General features: G+C 40.5%; 1 protein-coding gene across 1 annotated transcript in view; it reads right to left on the bottom strand.

The window, feature by feature from the left end:
- Window positions 1-5,811: 5,811 nt before the first annotated feature.
- Window positions 5,812-14,577, bottom strand: part of BRIP1 (BRCA1 interacting DNA helicase 1) — a gene marked incomplete at both ends in the record, with an annotated part of 111,136 nt that continues 102,370 nt past the window's right edge. The window contains one exon of the mRNA XM_084272840.1: window positions 5,812-5,904. Within this exon, the coding sequence (XP_084128966.1) occupies window positions 5,812-5,904 (93 nt within the window). The remainder of the gene's footprint in view (window positions 5,905-14,577) is intronic.

The raw sequence follows: 14,577 nt of genomic DNA, 5'->3' as shown, positions 1-14,577 counted from the left end.
AGCAAGCGACACGAGCGTGGTTACACACAGTGCATACAGTGAGGCTGACCAGTATAACTGAGATTGGGACCCTGATATTCTGCACTCGGGAAGTTTGGCAGCATTTGGCAACTATGGGTTGTGTATCCTGAGGAGGATACTCCGTGTGGAGTCAACAACTTCAGCGTTATGGAGAGAGGTTTAAGTTGTTCTCTGAGTTTAATTATTTGAATCCCTTCTGTCCTCCTAATATGTAGAGAGCTGTGCACGACCCAGCTGTGCTTTTCAGCATTTGAAAAACAGGACTCTGAAAATGTGTAAAAAAGGAGAAAAGCAACTCTTGTCCTATTTAAGATAGGCTAAACATCCTCTTCCTCCTGGGATCTGTTGTTAGTTCTTCAGTTAAGTTTCAATTTTACAGGTACATGGGCCAGTCCTGGCCATCACATTGATGCAAATAAAAAAAACCCACTAATTTTGAAGCAACAGGATATTCTCCTACCACAGTGACTGTATGACTGTTTTGTGACAGGCTAATATAGTAATAGTTCCTTACTTGACTCCAATGCTACGGTCAGATATTTCCTTGGAAATACTGTGTTCCTTTCTGCTGTTTCTCACTGCAGACTGAGATTCGTTGTGTGGTGTTGGTTCTTTGATTTGGTTTTCCACAGCTTCTTCTGTGCCCTTCCCAGTTTTCCTTTTCATACATCCCAAAATGCACCATTTCAGTGAAGCGTACTTTCTGCTAATAAAATATTATCCGAGTTCAATGCCAAAGGCCAGGTTTCTATAAAAGAGATTCAGAAGGAGCAACAAGTACAGCAAGAAAAGACTTTTTGTTGTTCTGTGGTTTACATCCCTCTTATTTTTGGGGGTCAGAGACTCTTTAGAAGAGCAGTAGCATTAGAAGAACCGACTCATTGCATCTGTAATATTTTATATCTTTAGTCTTATTTAAGAACTATCTTTTCTGCTGGAGTCCATTAGCTAAGTAGAGTATTGCTGCCTTCCTGAGGCTCCTGGGCAGGGCCATCAAGAGCTAGTTCAGTTCTTGGGTCAACAAAATATCTGTCCTCCCATTACCATGACCTTTCCCACCTCCAGTTCCTAAAGCATACTGACAGGGAGCCCAGCAGCAGCTGCAAAGGGTCAGAGCAGAGGGGAAGGAGCAGGGGCCCCAGGGGTAAAAGACTTTTCCTGAGCCCTCCTGGCCTGAAGGAAATCGTTCTTGTTATTCCTCGCACCCTCCCACCTCGCCTCTTGGCAAGAAGGCGACCCAGCACCCAGTAAAGTGTTTGACCAAATACTGGGGACAATTACGACACAGAGCAGAGCCGAGCCAGGCTTCCTGGCAGCACGCACGGAGAGCTTGGAATCAGGGCTATGGTTATTGGCTTGGAATAGCCATTACCCACGTACCTTCAGTGGAAGGATCAAAGGCAGACAGTACGGCAAGGCTCTGGCTTATAAAAGTCACTATAACATATCAACAGCGATAGGAGAAGAGGTGCCGCGCATGGCCCACCGTGCCGGCTTGCCAAACAAAACTCCTTTGTTCCGGTGTCGCCCAGATGGCTTGGCTCTGTGCATGTGATGAGCATGGGATACTTCAGAGCAGGACCTTCAGATCTTCAGGGCATCAATGATGTCCTTCACGTGTCAGCACAATGCCTCCTGCAGGGGAACAACTGGGAATCACCAGTACAAAGTGACGGTAACGGCTGTCCTGACATTTCATTTAACAGGGTACACTGCTTTTTGCGACATCACTGAAAATCACTAAAATATAAATGAAATAAAAGCTGTTCTTTCATTTACTGCTAACAGCCAGCCATACTGTCCTTGATGGTCACATAGTAACAGTCAAGAAATATTTTTAAATGGCTTGCTCTGTGGTAAAATACTACACTATAAATGAGACTTTTGGAGATGTTACCTAAATTAGCCTTGTCCAAATGCCTTTGTGATATTTAATCATAATAATAAAAGTTAGAGAGCTTTTTGCCTTTCCATCAGGAACTGGTCTTATATGCTTTGCTAGTCCCGCTCTATACTGGCAACATGGTGTCGTGGTGTATAATTTCATAGACACAAAGACACTTCACTACCATAGCTCTCATTATTAAACAATATATTTTAATTGTCACCACCTTTCTCATATAGACATGGGCCAAATCTATCCTTATTGGTTTCAACTGAGCTACACAAGGGATGAATTTGGCTCAATATATATAAAAATAGTCAAGTCAAGTAATAAAAAGAAATGTTTGGGTTTCTTTTTTTATAGCAGTCAGTGCTTTTTGCCATAAGAACACACATGCCTGGCCAGTAAAATCCCATGATAAAGGACTAAAGTGTTTAAGACTTCATATGCAGAATAGCCCATGGTGTTTAATTACAATAGCAAAAGATGCCATGTTATAAAAGCATTTCTTACCTGGAGAAGGGATCCATGCTCTCCAATGAAGCTTAATTACCCAAGACATGCTGAGTTTTTCCCTCCTGGCAGTAACCTCTAACACCAATAACTCAGCTATTTCTTTTGACATCTGAATAGCTGAATATTGTTAATTTTTGTTCTAATTTCCTTATTTGGATTATAGCCTTCTAGTGTTTTACTTCCGATGAATGTTTTGAACATTATAAGCGCTTCATTCCTGGGACATTCCTCTTTCTTTCTTCCACTTTTCCCCTTGGAATTTCGCTCGCTTTCAGCCCTGCTCTGGCACTCCCGCTCCCCCCATCTCTTTACGCCTTCCCAGCATACTTGGCTCCAGATGTAGATTTATGCATTTCCCCTCCTGTGATTCTTTCCTGCTCCACTAGAAAGTGTTCAGCTTCATCCCAGGCCCAGAAGATACACATATCTGCAGCGTGAATTTACTGAAGACGTTAAAGAAAATACCTTGCCTGCCTGTAAGTCCCAAGCGCTCCTGAGTCACTGGTTTTACAGTGCTCACACACACACAGACCCACTCACAGGGCACAGAGCAGTAACTCAGAGAAGAGCAGTGGAGCTTATAGGGAGTTCTTCTTGTGCAAAAAAACCCCACCCAACTGATATTATTTTTGAGAAACCAAATCTTCCTTATTTATTACGTTATATTAGATTTATAGCTTAGATTTTTTTTTCTGAACTTTTCTTAATTCATAAGGAAAAGATTCATATTTATATATAGAAAAAAATGTTTTTTCCGAGGTGGGGAGGAAACCTCTTCCTCAGAAAATGATGTGATACTGAGCCATGATTTAGAATCATCACCTGCGTTATCCTGGGCATCCTCACGCTTGCATCCTCGGCTTTTGATGAAGTCAATTTCCTGAGTGCATGTGAAAGCCTGTGGCTGCAGCCTGGAACAATCCTACCTCAGTGCTTCCCTTATGTTGTTGATCCTTTAATTTCCTCCAGCCGACTCCTGCAGGGGACTAGTTCGAAGTTTTATGCTACTCTTTTGGACTAATCATTTACGACTGACTTTAAAAAAAAAATCATAAAAAAAGAGGAAAAAAAAAAATCACTTACATACTGCTACTGCTAGATAGAAGGGCTACTAATTGGGATGGACTTGTAGCCAAATGGGAACATGGGTTTAACAGCAATTCGCAGGAACCTAAAAATTCTGCCCAAAGCTTTATAACCAGACCAGTTATTTAGAATCTTGTTCCGAAATGACGGTTGCGATCCATAAAATCCCTCTGCAGTGCAAATTTTCACACCTTGAAAAACCAGACTAGCAGAAAGTCATATAAAACTGATTAACAGACGAAATCACAATATCAAGTGAAAGATCTCCTATTCTGACAGTTAGGAAAGTTGCACCCAGGGCTCTTAGTGTGGGACCATGAGGTAAAAACACAAAATCACCCAGGATCTGGAATTGCAGAGCTGAAAGAGAGACGCATGCGGGATTAGAAGCTGAAAAACATGTGCCTTAGGGGCTAACTGCCGACTAATGACAAAACAGGAAACAAGATGAAATACAGAAGGGACATGCATTAATTTCTGCAAGATTATTGATGTTAGTACTCAGTAAAATGGAGATCAAAAGCATAATTTTATTATATAAGAAAACCAATATTCATTTGACGTTACTTTTGTAATAAAGTCTACCAAATTCCAAGTTAAAGTTGAGAATCTGATACCCACCTCCTAGGTAACAGCTCTATTATTTTATCACGATAATGATGTTATCACAGATGCACATCCTTCAAAATATGTTCTTTTTGAATACTGTAGCTTTCCTGAGCTGTGCTAATGAGGAATATCATGACAGTCGTGACTCACGCTTAAACACCCAGACATGAACAGTCAATTATAATAATTATTTTTGCATTTATATACATTATAGGGGATAAAATTGCTCTTGAAGATTTTTTTTCTGAAAGGATAAATTCATACGACAGTTTGATATATCTTACACACCAGCTACCACTACAAACTATTGTTAAATGTTAAAATCAATACAAGTATATTACACAAGTGAAAGCAAAGCCACAGTAGGTTTTCAAGAGGAGAAATGGGTTCTGCTCCTATTTCTGGCTGCATCTGTTAGCCTGGCTCAGATTCACTCGTACAGTGTGGGTAAAAGGTAGTAAATTCAACCATTTCACACGCTCATGATAAAAATCTGAGATTCAATTAAAAAATTATTCTGGCATACTAAATCAAATGTCTTCCAAAATACATTAGGAAGCAGAAAGGAGGAGATAGAAAGGCTGAGGCGATCGTTTATATGAATGGTTATGTATGGCAGAAACAGAAAAATCTCGAGCAGCAGCCGATTTATACGCTGCTAATTCCTTCCTTAGACGATCAGACTTAGACTGGTCTGATTTCAGCAGGAAAATCTCTGCATAGAGATCAACACTGGTCTCAAGCATAAGATCCTAATTATTTGAAAGGCATTTGTTTTCATAGCTTTTTTTTTTTATGTGTCCAAGTCGATGGCATTTTAATGCCTTATTAAATGGTTGTTTTACAGCAGCCCGTCTGTTCAGTCTCTGTGCCCATGTCTGTACTTTGTGCTGCAGGATTTTACCTTTCATGCTAGCCAAAAAATATTTTCCGAATTCCCTATAAAAGTTTTCGATATTTCCTAAGACAAATAGAGTGGGTTTTTTTTTTACATACTTTAAAATGACATTGATATGGTAGATATGACATGTATGCCTCTCCATTTATGGTGTGCTCGCAAAAAAAGGTGAAGGTTTGTGTTCATTAAAGGGATATGCTTGCTAGCTTGAGCCCAACTTTATATGACTTTTTAAAATTACATAAACAAATGCAAATGTTTTCATTTCTGTTTTTCTTTAATTCAGTTTAAATCCCAGCAATACAAAATAGACAGAGTCTCCCCTACCATGCTTTTAGCCCAGACATTGCCATGTGGGGGTCTCTAAATGCACAAGAAATAAAAAAATGAATCAATTCAAAACCAACTAGAACTAAAATGAAATCGATGACAAGTTTTTATATCAAATTACTTTGAAGTGCACATAAGGTGAACAAATACTTAAATGTGAAAAAGGAGGTTTAAAAATTACACGTTTACCAGCATTCTGACAAGAGTCCCAGTGAAATACTTCTTTTAAGTGGATGCTGAAGCCCTTGCTTTGTTAAAGTCAAATGGCAGAACCCCCACTGACTTCAATGTGGACAGAATTTGTAAGCAGGTAGCTCTTTCCCATCTCTCATATACCAAAGATCATCCTGCCTCACCTCTTGAGCTGAAGAATAGCTTTATCAGAGCTGGCATTAAGTATCAAGGTCCTTTACTTATCTGTCTTATTAGTCCTGACAAATATGCAGTATGGATCAGCAAAAATCTTTCAAGATAAAGTATAATCTAAATCGCATGTTTTCAGTTCTTGAGGGTTCTGTAGCAGTAAGCAGTAATGAACAGATGATGGAAGCAGCCAGACCTACAAAAGAAATAGTATTTTAAAAGTACTGTACTTAGGGGAAAAAAGGTTTGCCTTTGTACATAAAGAGCTCTATTCATTAAAAGAAGTTTTTACAAATGTGGTTATTTCAAATAGTCAAAAAGTGTGAAATACACTTAAAATGAGTAAAATTTGTGGGTTTTCCTTTGGGTTAAATATGTGCCATACTAATAAAGCTCTCCTCACACCTCTTCCTAACTCATAATCTTTGGTCTCATTCTGCAAGATGTTTTGAATTGAGGGAGCTCAGCACCTTGCTCAAACGGACCATTAGCCATTAAAGTCCTGGGTCTTCAATGATTGATGAATATTAAAGGGATACAGAAGGAATCACCTAAATCTGACATTCACAGTGCCCTGCACCAAGCCCATGAAGTATGTACAAAGGTGAGCTCCATGTGCTCACTTGGGTCCTAACAATTCCGCTCCAAGCACTCTAAGGAATAGCTGTTACACTGGGTAGCTAAGCAGGCACAATAAAGGTGAAATGAGAATGGAGATCAAGTCCCACAAAGCAGAAACATCAAGCAACCTCAAACCTTCTTCCTTACAGCCCCCAACAGGTCAAATTTTAAAGCACAAGTTACTTTGAATTCTGCCTAGGCGCTCAGACCTCGAGTTACTCCAGAGCCCAAGCACCTCCCAAGTACATACGTTCCTGGGGTCATTGATTCAGAGGCCCCAATACCAGGCACATGTAACAGCTAACTGAGCCTGCTATTTAGTAGTAATGGGCTGTTTTCTGCAGGAGGGCTTCCCACATTCAGAACCAGTTTTCTGATGCTCTCCTTCCCACACCTGTTTTTAAAGTGTACCACACTTATACTGCATAAAAAAACCATATCAACAGCTTACACATGAAAAAACTGCCCCTGCTTTGTGTTTCGTGAAACGTACCCCTGCTGATGTAGGTCAGTATTACTGCATAACCTGTAGTAACCTGGCAGTACCACTGATTTAGATGTGAGCTCATTCAATACAAGTTTTACAAAGTGATGAAAATCTTTACACAACTGATTTTCCAGTGCTTGATCCCTCCTACTGCTTAAAGAAAGCCTCAAATAGCTTTAAAATGGAACAAATGTTAAAATTAGATTATGCATAAGTACCCACTTTCCTAGCTTTTTGTCCTTCGAGCTCTCAGCTGTCTATCATGTCTAGAAGTTGAGATATCTGTGTAACAAACTTGTTTAAACCCTTATTTGCCTTTGCTTCTGTGGGTCCAGTATCACAGTCTGCTGCTGCACATGTCAATGAGACACAAGAAATGAAGCATGACAGGCCCATGTTGGTCCAGTTATAGAAAACCAAGGTATTTAGGAAAGCATGAGCTTTAGATACAGAAGCTTTAAAGCTGAATCTGTTTGCTATCGCAAAAGCCCCCCAAAATTTCATAGCACTTGGTTTATTGTAGCAAGACAATTAGTGGTCTGTTAGTTCACATGCATAGACCCAAGAAACCATGACAATATTTTACAGAGAGATAGATATAAAACCACATGTGTGTCAGCCACATGGCATTGTATCAGTCCTTCACTAAGGTACAGATTTTCTTTGCTGCTTCTAACAGTAGATAGAGTGAGAATTTAGTAGCAGCATGTCTCCTTGAAGATTAGTTAATAAAATTTTATCCCTTGGACATACTTATGTCTGGAGAAAATAAGGAACGTGAGCACCTTCTGTTTCTTCAATACAATTATGTTTGTTTACCGAAAAAAGAAAAGAGCACATAATGCTGACAGCAGGAATCCCATAACAGGAGATGAGGTCTTTGCCCACCACTCCAGTTCCCTGTCCCGATGGAACTCAGACTTTGAGGAGAGCCATTTTCACAACTGGACTTTGGGCTGTAACTAGGGTTTCCCCAGGCATACTGTTCCTCATGTTCTGGAATAGGACAGCCTTGGTAATGAATCTCTAGCATTGCTCTCCAGGTAAACCCATGCTCAAGCCCATTTCACATCACGGAAGCACAACATTCCACCCTTCTGCTATCAGGAGGCAACGCACCCTTCAGAGTCCCTGCAGCCTGCTGAAGGTCTGTCCAAACCATATATCCTTCTCCAAAAGAACAGCAGTGAAAATGTTCTATAGATTTAACCACTGTCAGATGTTCTTTGAGCAGAATATTAATTTCTCTCCCGAGAACATAAACTTTTTGTTGTAATAAGCCACCATCCTCTCAAGTCCTTTGATTTCCTCTGTCAATACTGCCCCAGACCATAAGCGCTAGCATCTGTGTCCAGCCTGAAAGGTGTTTGAAACATGGGGAGGCTAAAATGGGAGCAGTTACAAGAGCTTTTTTTAAAAACTGAAAATATTAAATCACACCACACTAGCCACTGAAATGGTTTCCTTCTCACCAAACTCATGCAGTGGTTTTACAATATTAACAAAGCCACAAATAAACTGCCTGAAATAGTAGCAGCAGTAATCCTTAAGAAACCACAGAAACCTTTACCTGGCTGCCATTGTCTGGAGAGCTGGTCAGGATTGTCCTGCCTCCATTTTCTCTTTGTCTGTGAAAACCATTCCCTGGCTGGCTGTGTATTCATAATTAATTACTTCTGCTCGCAATGATTCACTTGTCTTTGGATTTGATTTCAGGTTGATGACTTTCAGCGTATTACAGACCATTTGTAAATACGTCAGTTCCTGTTCAAACGCTCTACTTCATTCCCAGATATCATCTGGGATAATCTGAAACAGGCACACTGTACCATACTTTTCCCCCATCCCCTAAAGAGCAGCAGGTGCTGAGCCAAAAGACATCTTTTTAAATTGCAGTAGGTCTTGTCCTGCTCTGAAAGCTGTTCCCTCCCCCTTTTCCTGTTACTTGGCTCTGCCCAATCTGCTCAGGCCACCATTTGACTTTAATCAGGACTGCGAGTGAGGTCCAAACATTGTTGAAAGCTCACTTATCCCATCCCGGTTCATTTCCTTGATGCCCAGTAGCACTTCTTACCTCTATGCTTTTGCTAAACAGTGAGGTGTGGTGTAATGGGTTGGTTTTCCTCACAATCAATCTGTGGTAGATCACTGTGTGCAGCCTGTATATGTATTGAATCCAGAACTGATTTTTAACTGGGAAAAAAAAACGTAGGGAATCTAACCAGTACACAGCCGTGGTGTCTTTAGCCCTGCTAACACAAGTACCAACAGCAATGGCTTCAGCAGAGGCTCGCAAGCTCAGTGAAGCCTGAGGGTACTTATTGGACCTACATGACTTGTATTGATCTCTCAGCGGTTGTATTTTCGAAGTTTGGCTTACCTGTGCTAGCTGGGTTATAGCTAGAGCAAGTATGCTCACCTACAGCATCACATGCTGCAAGGGAACAAGCTGAGAACATTCTGCAGCTCTGCATTTATATATATATTTGGAATTTAAATTTCTTAGTGTGAGAGAAAATTAACCTCCCCTTCAGATCTAGCAGCTAGGGTTTCTGTGCGGGCTCTGCCCTGGAAATATGATTTCCATCACTTTACCTTTAAAACTTGGGTAAAGTAGCTGCTGTGCTGGTTCAGGGCTGTACTAGGAAAATGTGCTGACTACAAACCAGTTACCTACAAATACTATGCTTCACCTGGGCCACATGATTAAAGAAAATTTCCAGAGATTTAATTTGTAAGACAAAACTTCCAGCATGTATTACTCTATTACTAGCTGTAATGAAACCCAAATCTTTCCAGAGTTTATCCATCATCTTAAGTTATATTTTCTGCTCAGAAGAGGATGAATTTTCAAAATCAGCTTTCCCACCTTCTGGGTGCATCACATCTGCCAGCAGTCACTATCCCTGCTCGAGATCAATTTATTCTTTTTCAGTCCACCCAGTCCAATAATTTCAGTTTGAGAGCGGGTACTTTATTTCATTCATTTCACAGATCCTAATACACATTCAAAAAGTAAACTGACCAAATCTAGAGAAAAGCTATAAGCTTTATCCTCATTCCTTTGGAGCTCAGCACTTTCAGCTTCATGTCTTCACATTTCCTGAACTGATTGAAGAACTTTCCCTAGACATTTCTGAGGCTCTGTCCTGGCCAGCCTTGGAACAGCTTTTATGGCCATTTTTTTCATAAGTCTAACATTTAACTGAACTACTTCCTTTAATTTTTCCACAGCTGCCAATTTTCCTTGTTTTACAAACCAAGATTATCACTTTTCCTAATTGTACAGTAAGGCCAGGGATCAGATTAGGATCGCCCCTTTTCATCATTCATTTTATAAACAGTACTTGAGTTACAGGATTTGGCTGCTAGAAGCCCCAGTTTCTGTCCATCTTTCCAGTCATTCATCAGGGCTGCGATTTCAACACACCATATGTGCTCCTCCTGAAGCTCATAGCTCAGAAGTAGAAGGCTTGATATTTTTTGAGCTGATCTGAAACATCCCATCTGAGTATCCATTAATTTCAAATTGCAAGTATTTCTTTTCCCCTGATTTCCCATCTCACAGAGAAGACTGACAGACAATTGTTTTGTTGTACTGTGGACTCCAAATGTGACCTAAGAGTCTTTGATTTCTTTCCAAAATTGATATTTTAGTTTATATCTTCATCTGTGCTAGGATGTTCCAGGCTAGCCAAAACTTTTCTGCTTTCTGCTATCTTCTGGTAAGCTTTCTGGGTGATGACAGTCAGATTGCTGGACAAGACAATGATCTTTGTCAATTCAGTCCTGGAGGTTTTATATCCAGCCTTCCCCTCTGGCCAGGAATTTTGCAGATGTCCCCAGATTCTCCTTTCTTATTACAGATTTCAGTCCCTCCAAAAAGGGCTTGCAGGCTCCTGTTGAAATTACAGCTGGCCATCTTTGATTTCTGCAAGTCCTGCAGAAAACATGGTACTTGCAAATAAAAGAAAAAAGAAGCAACAACCTTTCAGATACTGGTGTTTAAAAATACTGTCAGGATGTTCTGAATTAATATTGTGTTAGAAGCAGCCAAATGGCTGCATGCCAAGACTCAAACCAAGGTGTATTTTTATGGCAGAGCTATAAACCCATAAAATAAGTGGTTTATAATGGAAATTCTGACACACTTTTAATATTAAGAGCAGAAATATACTGGTTGTGGCAAGTAAGTATTTGACAGCTGTGGTACCTGTCAGCTGTCCTGCCTGAACAAGTCTGGTCTGATGGTAGGATTCCTCCTTTATCTCATCCTATTCCAGCCCCACGGCTTTGGGACAGGTGGACCAAGCCATATTCTATAGTTCACCCCAGAGCCTTTCAATGCCATTTTTCTGGGTGATTACAGGGAAAAGGAACAACTGGGATTCACAAAGTATGGAAGCCCACACTCTTCTGAAGGTTCTTGCCCTGATTTGGCTCCAGGCAGAGCACAGCTTTCATCAGCTCCCATCAAGATGGGAGATTTCCTTTGATAATATCCTTTCAAGTGGCACTTCTCACCCGGTGACAAGATTCTGTGGTCAAGAAGAACTGTGGGACTGAGCATGTGGGCCTTGCTTTCAATTTGAAACTCAATGGAAAACCATCCTTGGAAATTTAATGATACCAGAGCTATGGATCAGCCCACACACGGCTGCAGAAAGGAGAGATATTGAGGGTAATCTCAGTTCACATGTGCATAAAGATTATTGATGTGTGATAATAAAATGTGATAATAAAAAGAAAATATTGGCAATAATGATTAAGTACTGAAAAGAATTTCCTAAGGCTGCAATGTCATACAAATAATTACTATACCTAATACAATATGTTATAACTCTAATTTGAGAAAAGACAAGGGACAGATTAATTCACACATGAATGCTCTAACTCATCACATCAGTAATCTCCAATCAACATGTCATTTACAACATACATATATATATATTTAAAAAGGGAAAGGAGGAGGTAGAAGTGTGAAAAGGCAGAGAAATTGTTTTCATTAGAAATATTCAAGAAAACAAAGGTACACACAGGCTCCAGCTGGTCTGTCTGTGCAGTATGTATTAAACCTGAGATTTTCTTACACAGTTAGGATACTATTCCCATCCCAAGCATCTTGATTTATAGTCATGTTCTTCAAGAAAACCAAGAAAGGAATCAATCTTTGATTGTCAGAATAGCAGTTGAGAAACAAACACACACACACTTACATACACATCTTGAACTTATTTCATACTTCACACACAAGTTGGAGAGGAAAGATTGTGACTCGAAGTGAATGAAATCTAAACAGCTGAACAATAAACACAGGATGATGGATTAAGCATTCCGGATAGCATACAAACCTCTACACTGTAAGATCAACTTCTGCTACTCTTAATGCATGGATAAACCACAACAGCAAATAAGAATGCAAAAAGCTTTTTCTTTTAAAGAACTTGGAGAGGAAATGAAACCCAAATTAGACATCATTTAAAAATAATCTATCTGGAGACAAAATAAAATATTTGTGACTATGAACCAGGATTCATACCTTTAATTCCAACATCTTCCATTAACACCCTTAGGAAATTTAACACAAGTAAATTAATGTTCTAAAAGACGTGCTGAATGGAGGCAAGCAGAGCCTGGGGCAGCCTTTAAGAGAGTCTAACAGCTTAAAGACATAAGCAAATTTTACTTGCATCTTGAGGATATTATTCATAAATTTACATTAGCTTAGCATGGTGGGTTCTAAAGACATTTACAGAATGCCTAGAAATGAAATCAAAGCTAAAAAAAGGCATTGTTTTGTTTCAAATCACAAGCAGGCTGCTTGTCTCAGATTTGAAAACCTCTGTGGTTCTCCACAGAGCTTCCTGTAAAAACAAAATGCTGCCATAACGATTTAAGAAACAACTGAAACCCTATGCCATCACCAAGCAACTGGAAGAGAAGAAGGTATTGGGGAGTAAGTAGTCAGCATGGACTCACCAAGGGAAGATCGTGCTCGACCAATCTCATAGCCTTCTATGATCTCATAACAGGCTGGGTGGATGAAGAGCAGTGGATGTCATCTACCTTGACTTCAGCAAGGCTTTCGATACTGTCTCCCATGACGTCCTGATAGCAAAGCTGAGAAAGTATGGGATAGATGAGTGGACAGTGAGGTGGGTCGAGAACTGGCTGTCAGACCAGGCTCAGAGGGTTGTGATCAGTGGAGCAGAATCTGACTGGAGGCCTGTTACTAGTGGTGTTCCCCAGGGCTCAGTGTTGGGTCCAGTCCTGTTTAATATCTTCATTGACGATATTGATGAGGGAATAGCATCCACCCTCAGCAAGCACCCGATGGTACAAAGCTGGGAGGGGTGGCTGACACACAGGACACTGCGCTGCCATCCGGCAAGACCTGGACAGGCTGGAGAGCTGGGCAGGGAGAAACCAGATGAGATTCAACAAAAGCAAGTGTAAAGGCTTGTACCTGGGGAGGAATAACTGTCAGTATCAGTACAGGCTGAGTGATGACCTGCTGGAGAAGAGCTCTGTGGAGAAGGACCTGGGGGTCCTGGTTGACGACAGGTTGGCTATGAGTCAGCAGTGTGCCTCGGTGGCTAAGAGGGCCAATGGGATCCTGGGATGCATCAGGAAGAGTGTGGCCAGCAGGTCTAAGGAGGTGATCCTCCCCCTCTACTCTGCCCTGGTCAGGCCCCACCTGGAGTATTGTGTCCAGTTCTGGGCTCCCTGGTATAAAAAGGACAGGGACCTCCTTGAGAGGAGTATATACTTGGAGCTTTTTGGGTGCTCCAAGTATATACACAAATACATAGTTAAAATTAATTTTTAAGATATAAAATAAGTTCTGATGCAACCTGGTGAGCCGAAGGAAAGTATCAGTGTGGCTGGGGAAAGAGTCTTTGGCAAGAGAGTGTATTTTTCTTTTTGTGGAGATCAGGCTTTTCTCTATGATTGGTCTCATATGTTTCTTGTTGGTTACTCAGGTTAATTTCTAAAATAGAAATTAATTTTTATGCTAGTTTAATCTCCCTGTTTGGATGCTATTGGAATGGAGCCTGAGCATGGGTATATGCCCAGGTCTTCTCCAGCTGTGCCTTGCAAACGAGGAAAAGGAAGGAGATTGACAGCAGCTCTTGTTGCTCCCCAGACCAGCTCTGCAAACCTACAACAGCCACAGTGCTTTCTTTGGACCAGGCTTCCTCCTTTTATTAGCTCCTAGCTGCTTTTCTGGGTAAGGAAATCAATGGAAAATGGATTTTTGAAAATATTTGTTTTGGTGTAAAACAAAGATAGCCCAAGAAAAGTACTTCAGGCAGAAATCTCATGACTGAAAAATTAGAGTGGTAAGATTTTAAAACCAAGTTAAGAGTTAAGGGTTTGTTGGTTTTACTTTCTTTGGAAGAAAGAGCAACTCAAAAGCCCTTTTTTGGTTCAACGATGGGCAGGACCCTCGAGGCTCTATGTATCTCTTTCTGACATGATTTAAGTCAAAAAGATTTTTCTTAAACAGTATTAACAACTAGAATATTTAATTTAAAGAAAGATATACAACTTTCACCATTGAGTTTAACAACTCAGGCCCCTACAGTCCAAGCAGCAGAAGAGCTAGAATATTTCCGCTATGGCATGGGAGCAGGATGTGGAAAGTTGGAAGGTCACTGGAAAAAATATGTGCCATAGGAACTCCATTTTGTTCCATTTTGAAATCATCAGGGGAAAATTGAGGGATGCAAGCCACGAGTACAAATGCAACCCCAAGCA

Source organism: Gallinula chloropus (assembly GCF_964237585.1).
Source record: "Gallinula chloropus genome assembly, chromosome: 19".
Lineage (NCBI taxonomy): Eukaryota > Metazoa > Chordata > Aves > Gruiformes > Rallidae > Gallinula > Gallinula chloropus.
This window is presented reverse-complemented; position numbering and strand designations above follow the sequence as displayed.